The sequence below is a fragment of the Echinops telfairi genome, unplaced genomic scaffold (assembly GCF_000313985.2).
Source record: "Echinops telfairi isolate 266 unplaced genomic scaffold, ASM31398v2 ScPeMD7_31;HRSCAF=116, whole genome shotgun sequence".
Taxonomy (NCBI): Eukaryota; Metazoa; Chordata; class Mammalia; order Afrosoricida; family Tenrecidae; genus Echinops; species Echinops telfairi.
The window spans coordinates 27,719,385-27,729,062 of NW_022103928.1; the positions used below are offsets into that span (position 1 = coordinate 27,719,385).

At 49.9% G+C, this 9,678-nt stretch overlaps 1 protein-coding gene across 1 annotated transcript; it reads left to right on the forward strand.

Annotated features, from left to right (window-relative positions):
* Positions 1 to 1,269: 1,269 nt before the first annotated feature.
* On the forward strand, positions 1,270 to 8,750 carry MRPS25 (mitochondrial ribosomal protein S25). The gene is made up of 4 exons (XM_004702374.4): positions 1,270 to 1,485; positions 4,414 to 4,520; positions 7,575 to 7,662; positions 8,340 to 8,750. Exons 1-4 carry the CDS (start codon positions 1,352 to 1,354, stop codon positions 8,530 to 8,532), a joined length of 522 nt encoding a protein of 173 aa, XP_004702431.1. The 5' UTR covers positions 1,270 to 1,351; the 3' UTR covers positions 8,533 to 8,750.
* Positions 8,751 to 9,678: the final 928 nt, after the last annotated feature.

The window sequence follows — 9,678 nt, forward strand, 5'->3', positions numbered from 1 at the left end:
AAATCTATGAAACTAAGAGACATCAAGCAAGATACAAACCAACAAAAAATGTAGGATGAGTATTTCATATTCAAACTGTGTACGTCAAGGAGGAAGTACTGGAAAAAGCCAGAGGAAAGAATGCACCTTAAAGATAGAACAGGGATAAGACTTAATGCAGATTTCTCTTCAGATGTCAGGTGAGCAACGAGAGAATGAAGTATCTAAAGTGTTGAAAGAAAAAGCTCCGTTCACCTAGAATTATGTATAGTGAAATTGTCCTTCAAATGGAAGTAGTAAAAACTTCAAAGAGAGTACTTAAGAGATGCAGAGCTAAGCGGCTGAACTAAGGGGTAGGTCCCAAATTAGTGTTTTTCTTTGGAAATCAATTTATTTCTGGTATCGAAATTTGTAGCCCAAATCCTGGAGAAATTGCGAGACAAATGACTTAACTGAGATTGAACTCAGGTCTCCTAGTTTATTTTCTACTGTCTTTTGTCTGGTGGAGCCTGTTTTAAGGTAATTTCTGTGTGTGTGTGTGTGTGTGTGTGTGTGTGTGTGTGTACACGTGTACAGTGGAGGTTAAGGTGGCTGGGCTGGGGAAGGTAGGGAGGACTAATATGTTCCAGGAAAAGGCAGTTACATAGACACCAGGTTACCAACGGAAAGATCAGTGGGCCGAACTCACTATCTTTGCAGTCGGGAGGCCACTGGGGTCAAGGTTCTTCTCTGTCCGTGGGGTCAGCGTCCACTCGGTGGCAGTGGGTTAGGTCTTTCTGGTGGGGCGTTGTTGGAGCAGGAACCGACAGCACCGCGATGCGAAGCCTTGCGTCGAGCAAGGCTTCCCCACGTCTACCAGCCCCGAGGGAGCCCTGCGCGTTGGTCGGCAGTTCAAAACGGGTCTTTCTACACCGGTCAAGCGTTAGTCTCGGAACCTCACAGGGCCGTTCGACCCTGCCCTACAGAGTCGCTGTGAGTCGGCGTGGACTTGATGGCGGTGAGTTTGTTTGGGGTTAGGTGTCCTTGTGGCGTACTGGGTGAAGCCTTGCTCGGCTAACCGCCAAGTCAGCAATGTGAACTCCTCAGCAGCTCCGGGGAGAAAGACAGCTCGGAGACCCACCGCTTCGCCGAGAGGCCGAGTCTACTCTCACAGCAGGGAGCTTGGTTTGATTTCGGCTCACGCGAGACTACAAGTCCCAGGTGGCTCCGCGGCGCCCGCGCTGCTTGCTGGGAGCTGCCCCGAGACGTCTCGCGAGAAGCAAGAGCCCGGCGGGAGGAAGTGTGTGAACCCGCCCGCGGCGGTGGTGGCCCGCTCTCTGCTTGTTCCTCTGCACCCGTTGCCCGGCCCGCCGCCGGCGCCACCACCGCTACCATGGCCATGAAAGGCCGCTTCCCCATCCGCCGCACCCTGCAGTACCTGGGCCAGGGTGATGTCGTGTTCAAGGACTCGGTGAAGGTCATGACGGTGAATTACAACACGCACGGGGAGCTGGGTGAGGGCGCCAGGTCAGTCCAAGCCGACCCCGTAAACCGCAAAGTGAGCAGAGCGGTCACAAGCTGGTGACGCTGCCTCCAATTAGTGAGTCAAGGAGCTGCGTTAGGAGCCCGCTTAACCCTGGGGGTGCCCCTTGTATGTAGTTGGAGCTGTTCTCCCCATTTCACAGACGAGCAAACCGAGGAGCGGCTGCCGTCCGTCCCCACGGCGAGAGGAGGAGGGCCGCAGACCGCCTGAACGGAGGTCTTGGGTAGGGTTAGCAGCGGTCTTCCTTCCACCCAGACTTGCAGTAGTGTCTGTGGTGGAGGGTGGAAGGACGAGTCACCCTCTCCTCCTTCCCGCATGGAGGTGGATGAAGTTGGAGAGAGCCACCAGCTCACGAGCGGTGTCCAGCAGGCGCGTGGTGGAGCAGCTCAGCCGCAGGTCGCTTCCTCCAGGAGGCAGGAGCGGGTCTGGCCAGTTTTGACTTGGGACACCTCACAGAAACCAATGTACCTCTTTCTACCCATGGGCCTCTCCCAGTCTCGCTCTCAGTGCAGGGAGGGTCAGCCCTTGCTTCTGTAGGGGAGGTCCCTTGGGCTCTCCACAGTGAATTCCATGTGTCCAGACCCACCCCGCTGCCATCCAGCCTGTTTCAAACCCTATTGACTCAGACCTTATTGACAGTCTGAAACTGTACCTCTGTACTGGGACTACCAGCCTCATCTTCCCCAAGGAGCAGCTGGTAGATTTGTACTGCCAACCTTGTTGGCAATAGTAGCTCACATTAATTGATCTCTTACCATGTACTAGATACTCATTTTAGTTAATATATATATTAGGTACTTAATATATATATATATATTAATATGTATATATTAACCTCTTTAATTATATACTAATTTATTTAATCCCTCACTGCTTCATGAAGTCAATACTGTCATCAGCTTTGCTTTACAGATGCACAGACACTGAGGCCCAGAGGCGGGCCTGGCTGGGGCCTGGCAGCTGGGAAGTGGCAGAGCTGAGCGGACTAGCCATACCTGCAGGCTCTAAGACTGCTTTGATCTCATGCCCTATCCCACCTTTCTCTTGGCCCCAGCAGGGCATAAACGGCACATTTAAAACAGGGCCGCACTTAGTTCAGGAGCAGCTTATGGTGGTGTGAGCCAAGATGAGGCAGAGAACCCACAAGGACAAGGAAAGGAGACCGCAGGTCTAGGCCTGAGGGCGTGAGCAGAGCAGGCTGGTTGTGGGTACCTGAAGGCTGGAGCTGCAGAGGATGGGCCCCACCAGGAGAGGAAGTACCCAGGTCTCATGCTGGCCTGTGCTCCTTGTGGCCAGACCTCCCCCACAGCCAGATGGCAAGGAATCCCTGTGTGTTGTTACACCAGGACACAGAGCAGGTGGAAAGGAGACCGGGAGGGGCAGCTCGAAGGATCCAGACATGGTTGTATCATAACTTATTTAATCTGCTCCCAACTGATGAGCATTTAAGCCATTTTTATCCCTTTGCTGTTAATTATGCTGTAATGAAGCCTCGCATGTGACTTTGCATTCAAGGGGGAGCATCTCTGAAACCAGAGGGACATATACTGTATGATCCCACTTACCTGAAATAGTCAAATACAGAAACCGGAGTTTATCCACAGTGATGGGAAGGGGCCAAGAGGGGTGGGAAGTGGGCGTGATGGGGCAGAGGGCGGGGGTGGATGCTCAGTGAAGTCACTGAATCGCACTCATAAACATGGGTTAGATGCCACCGAGTTGGCCCGAGCCCATAGCACCCCGTGCACAGCAGACTGAAACACTGCCCTCTGCGCCAGCCTCCCCTCTGCTGAGGTTGGAGCCCATTGTTGCAGCCACTGTGTCACTTTATCTAGTTAAGTGTCTTCCTCTTTTTTTACTGACCCCGACACAGTAAAACAAAGAGCTGTGCTTTGAATTTTTAGTAGTTCAAAGTGACCTCCAAGGGGATTAAATGAATTTATGTTCTTAAGGAAACGTTTCCCTTCTATAAACTTCTATGTTCTGTAAAAGTCTTTAGCAAGTTAATCGGTGAAAGGGTCTATAAACTGCCTCACATTGGCTTTTGTGCTTTGCCGTGGTGGCTAAGTTGTATTAATCATGACTTGGTGGTGTACTGGTCACGAGTTGGGCTGCACACCACACAGTGAACAGTTCAAAGCCACCAGCTGCTCCAAAGGAGAAAGGTGAGGTTTTCTGCTCTTGTAAAGAGCCACCGTTTCAGAAATGCACAGGGGCAGTCCTGCCCTGTCTGATGGGGCCGCCGCTATATTAAGGAAACCAGCTCTTTGTTTTATGCCCGGTGAACATTTCACTTTGGGTTTGGTTGTGGTAAATTTTGTGACTGAAACGTTTATGCAGATTAATTTCTGTTAAGATTAAAGAGTTCTCCCATGCCTAAATTGTAACAATGAAAAAAAAATTGCCAATACCAAGGGCTCAAGTAGAAAGCAAATGTTTTGAGAATGATGATGGCAACACATGTTCAAATGTGCTTGACATCATGGATGGATGGATTGTGATAAGAGTTATACGAGTCCCCAATAAAATGATTTTTAAAAATTGTAAAAATGTCCTGTGTGTTTATTTTCATTTTCATGCTCACGTTTCTTGAGTTGAGGTAGAACCGAGAGATGTTGAAGGCCTTACCTGTGAGTGTGCAGCTAGATGGCCACGCGAGCACCCCAGTTACGGCCCAGGTGTCACTTGAGTTTCAGGGTGGTGTCCAGGGCGGTGGGGAGAATGCAGACTACCTTTCCCTCTAGGGACTAACCAGGAGTCCGTGTGTTGTTCAGTGGATTTCTTAGAGTTCTTCTCTAGCTTTTTAGGGTTCAAGGGTCCCTGAGAATTTGATGAAAGTCTTGGGTTTCTCGCATGTACAGAGTTTTAGGTGAAAATGACTTTCTCACAAGTGTCATTTCTTCCTTTTGCAGGAGATTTGTGTTTTTCAACATACCTCAGATCCAGTATAAGAACCCCTGGGTGCAGATCATGATGTTTAAGAACATGACCCCGTCACCATTCCTCCGCTTCTACTTAGGTGAGTGGGCCGGCCTCGAGTCCATGTCCAGGGCCTGTTGCAGACCCTGGAGACAGGCCTGTAAGGCAGGGGCCTTGCCTCCCTGCCACCCCTCCTGCAGGCGGGCAGGTGTGTACACTGCTTCCCTTCGTGCCCATCCACCCCCCTTGGCTTCCCTAGCCCACGCTGGCGAGACGGCTAAGACGTCTTCATCCCTCGCTGCGTTCTGTCTTCCCTCTGCTTCACCCTGCACGTGCTAGCATTAGCTTCGGATGAGGATGCCCTTTTTGCCTCTCCTGGCTTCTTCCATATTTTCCTAATCCTTGCAGATGCAGCTCAGGCAGCCTTCCTGGAACCCTTGGATTGGCCGGCCCTGGGCTCCCCAAGAACCCGTTGTAGTGCTGCCCAGTCTGTGTCCTCATTGGACAGTGCACCCGTGGTGCCATCGGGCCTGTGCGAGGCCCTTCTCCGTCTAATTGGGCTCAGTGCGAGCTCAACGGGAGGCAGGGTGTCGGCCCTGTTCTCTGTGAAGGAATCTTGTTCCCATTCCTTTTTTTTCTCAGAGGGAGGCCTGTTTTGAGAACCAAATGACATTTAGGCTGGGAAATGTTTCAGGGAACAAAATGATGTGTTCTCGTCCATTCAGCAAATATTTCTCAGGTGTCTGTGAAGGAGGTGTCAGAAAGGTCACGGGAAAATTCCCCTATCTTTTGATTCCATTTTGCCACGAACCTTTTGGAGCCCCTTTGTACTAGAAACAGAGCCCGTGTGTTCTAGGTGCTTCCTGTGTCAAGGGAGCAAACAAAGACTTGAAATTGTCTTTCAGCAAGGGCACACAACCGAAGACGGAGCGAGGATGCAGACGTGAAGAGAACGGGGTGGCGTGCCCTTTGCGTGTGTGTTGTGCCTGTTTGTTTTTAATTAACTTACTTAGCTCACAGACCTTAGGTGTACTTGATGAGTTCTGACTATTGTGTACACCTGTGTAGCCACTTTTCCAAAGAAGAGGCTAGACGTTTCTCTCCCTCTAGAACATCCTGTATATTACTTTCTAGTTAATTCCCCGTCCACCAAGGGCAACCACTATTACTGTGCTCATCATAGATGAATTTTATTGGTTTTACAGCTTGAGATAGACTCTCAGTGTGAACTCTTCTATCTGGCTTCTTGTACTCATCATCATGGTGTTAAGATTCATCGATGTAGTTGATTCTTTTATTGTATTGTATGAATACATTATTTTTCATTTAATCCATATTCACTCGTTGGTAAGTAGTTGGGTATCTGTTAGCTGTAAGGGCAAAGTTAAAACTATGAGGTCTCTGGGTGGTAATACCTTGAAAGATGGAGGAGAAAGGAAGACGAGAAGGCAAGTCTCATCCTCAGACACCATGAAGGTCCGACTCTGTAAGGAAAGAGCAGGAATGAATTTCACTCAGGCGGTGCCTATGTCACAGCGCAGGTCAAAGAAAGTCTTGGAAGCTTTGTGATCCGAATCAACGTGACTCCCGTCTCCCAACGGTGGAGCTCGACCCCGTCCCCAGCCCCCACATCTCAAGTCATTTCTGACACTAGGCACCACACAGTCCTTTGTCTCTGACCATAGGCTCTCCCAATTAGGACAGGTCTTAGAGGTCAAAAGGCAACCAACCTGTACTCTGCCGGCGAGGGGCTCCCCGTGACACCTGACACTTGATAGCTGGTGGCGGATGCAATGCAGTTTTCTCGCCATCCTTTCAGGATGCATTCCATTACTGGGACCTGCAGGAGCCCCCAAGAACTTTGGGGACAGCAATTCATTGGAACAACTCATAGAACTCACAGAAAGTACTAACTTTAAGATTCTAGGTTTGCTATAGCAGGATGCAAATCAGGGTGGTTGTAAGGAAGAGATTCCTGTGTGAAGTCTGGTAGTGTTCCCAATACAGAGCTTCCCGGTTACCTCCCCTTCACCAACCAGGAAGCTCCCAGTTGACATATGTCTACCAGGTCTGCTTTTCCTTGTCTAACCAGCTCCTATTTACTGGCATAAACTCTCAGACGTGACCTCGAGGTTTCAGATCCGGGTGCCTCATGGCTATTTAAAGGAGCCAAGGAAAAGGTCAGAATTGCTTTCCATGAACATACCACAGCCCAGCAGGAAGCCCCAGCACTGCCTGGAGCAGAAACAGCCAGGGCCTGGACCCGAGGCCACGCGTGAGAGCTGCATGTCTCCGTGAGCTGAGCAGCAGCTGGGGGGGGGCAGGCATCGTTCTCTCTGTCTAGGGGTGAGCTGGCTGTCGTCATGTCTCCCCAGTATAAGAGTTCACTCTCAGATGTGTGTGTGTTGAGACTTTGCACACACTCTGGCTTGTAGTGTCTTCTAAAGTATGAAAGCTTTGAATTTTCATTCAGTTTTATGATTGATAATTGACAAACTCATAAATGAAAGTTGATTTTAAGTATTTAAAAGTTTTATCGGCATATAATTCACATATCAAACAATGCGATAGATTGTTCATCTTTAAGAGTTGTATTTTTTTTTTTAATATAAGCCTAAGTAAGATCATGAAGATTTCCCCCATGTTTGCTTCTAAAAGTTTCATAGTTTCAGCTCTTAACGTGTTGGACTCTGAACCATTTAACTTTCATATATTCTGAGGTAAAAGTGTCAATTCATTGATTTGCATGAGGAGATCTATTTGTCCCAGCACCGTTGGTGAAAAAGCTGTCTTTCCCCCGTGCCTTGGTCCTATGACAAAACTCCTCTGATCCCCTTGTTAACGTCTCCTGGGATTTTGATAAGCAGAGATCTGTAGATCTCTCTGGGCAGAATTGCCATGTTAACACTATTACACTTTAGAGGCTTACAGGGATTTCAGTTACAGCGTGTACTTTTGCATTTATCTGAAGTTTCTGTTTATGTCTACAGAAATGGAAAAATCAGGAGCAGTGTATGTATGGGCTATGTCATCAAATATATTTTGTTGTTAAAATGTTTCTGTCACTAAGAGTAGATCCCACATCCCAGCCTTTTGAAGCCGAGTGTGCTGCCCGGCCTCAGCTCTCCTGCTCACCTGAGCAATTTGTTTGCAGATACTGGGGAGCAGGTCCTGGTGGACATGGAGACCAAGAGCAATAAGGAGATCATTGCGCACATCAGAACCATCCTGGGGAAGAATGAGTGAGCTGCTGGGGCTGGCCTGGAGGGCGGCAAATGTCTCAGCCCAGAGTGTTGGAGGGAGCAAGAAGGGGTGGGTTGGGAGGGACTGAGAGCCAGAGGGGGCACTGAGGCACAGAGTGTGGGCTGCACAGTTCTCGCACATGTAGCTTCAGGTCGTTGAACCTCTGCAAGCTTTAGCCCCTTAGAAATACAGCCCAGACACTTTCTCACGATAATGTTGTGTGTCTGTCCTTGGGCCTCCCTGCTTGGAGGTAACAGATGTCTAACTCCTGGGCCCCTGAGGCATGTCCATTTTCTTTTAGGGGTGAAAAGAGACAGGAGGAAAGCCAAGAATTCTTGAGAGGCCCCCACAAAGCATTTGAAAGGCCACACAGCTCCTTACCTGTGCCTCCCAGCCAGACCCCACCCCTACAGGCTGCCTCTCCTGCTGTGATGTGCTTGGTCCTGTGATTCTGGATGGGACTCGGCATTTGGCATCCACTCCCCAAGTGACCATTCCCTCAGACCTGCTATAGAGGCTGCCCTGCCAGCCAGTGGGCTTGGAGAGGAAGTGCAGTTAGAAGGCGAGATCCTGCCTTGGGGGACTGGTGGTGGGGTGGTCACTGAGCTGAGCCACGCCTGCTCATTTGTTGCTCAGGGTGATGCTCAGCTTCGTTTGCTGTCTGCTCATTTGGCAGGGAAACCCTCAAGAAAGAGGAGCAGGAGAAAAAGCAGCTCTCTCACCCAGCCCACTTTGGACCCCGGAAGTACTGCCTGCGGGAGTGCATCTGTGAAGTGGAGGGGCAGGTGCCCTGCCCAGCCTTGGTGCCATTACCTAAGGAGATGAGGGGGAAGTACAAAGGAGCTTTTAAAGCTAGTGCCCAGGACTGAGGCTTGGCCTATGGGACTGAGGGGGTTGGGCCTGACCATATGGCCACAGGGAAGTCCCAGATCCTATCTGTCTCTGGAAACTGGACATTTGTCAACGACAAAAAGGATCTTTTGTATACCTGTGAAAAAAGATTTTGGAGAGGGGGAGAAGGAGCTGTAGCTGAGTTGCTGAATGAATACCCTTGTCCTGTTGTACCAATAAAATGTTTTGTCCCCCCCCCCCCAGCAGTGGGGTGTGTTGTCTGAGAGCCTAAAAGACACAGGAGGAGGCATGTCGTCTGCATGAGGGACAGGGCTTGGGAGGGAGGCTGTATGGCCAGCTTATGGACACCTGTCTCATTCCTTCTACTCTTTTGATCTCATATCTTGTCCAGACCCTGCTCTGGAGAACTGGGGGTTGAGATTGGCCAGAATTCTGCCTGTGGCTGGCAGTGTGGATATGTTTCCAAACAGACCGTTTGGCAGGGCTTTAGAAATCCAAAGGCAGCTCTCAACATCTAAAGTGAAACTGTGCAGCTTGTTCCTGTAGCTGCCTGCCTGTGGGTGCCGGGGAATGAGAGTTTGCGGTGCAGACAGACCAGCGTCACTTGGGGACATGCTAGTCGGCAAGTCAGTCATCCCCAGCCACAACTGCCCTTGTCACTGCTCATTTGGTGGTTTTCCGACCACGAGGCAGGAACGAAGGTGCTGCCCTGAGAGGAGCCCTGAGTGCTGAATGGTGTCTGAAGGCTGTCTTGGTTCATTCAGCCCTTGGTCAGAGATCCAAGAAGACATGAGGCAGTTCTTTTCTCAAAAACTCAACTGTCACAATTGATGCTGACTCATAGTGACCCTATAGGACAGGGTTGAGCTGGCTCTGAGTAGTCCAAGACTTTTTTTTTCCCTCTTGAAGACTTAACTCTTTACAGGAGTAGAAAGCTCCCTTTTTCTCTCAAGGAGTTTCAAACCGCTGACTGTGCAGTTAGCAGCCTAATGCGTAACCACATTATCACTAGGACTCCTTTTCTCAGGATACTGTCACTTTAGGCAATTGTCAGTCTTCAGGACAGGAGCCAGTCTGAGCCCTCTAGGGTCACTGTAAGAACAGATTCAGAACAGTGTTTTCCAAAGTGGGCAGTACCACCCCAAGGGGATCTGGAACAATTC

Excerpts from the sequence above, each read along its gene's own strand:
- MRPS25 (XM_004702374.4), top strand. The coding sequence starts at position 1,352 with ATGGCCATGAAAGGCCGCTTCCCCATCCGCCGCACCCTGCAGTACCTG. Across the intron at positions 1,486-4,413 it reads GAGCTGGGTGAGGGCGCCAG|GAGATTTGTGTTTTTCAACA; the intron begins GTCAGTCCAAGC and ends TTCCTTTTGCAG. Across the intron at positions 4,521-7,574 it reads ATTCCTCCGCTTCTACTTAG|ATACTGGGGAGCAGGTCCTG; the intron begins GTGAGTGGGCCG and ends ATTTGTTTGCAG.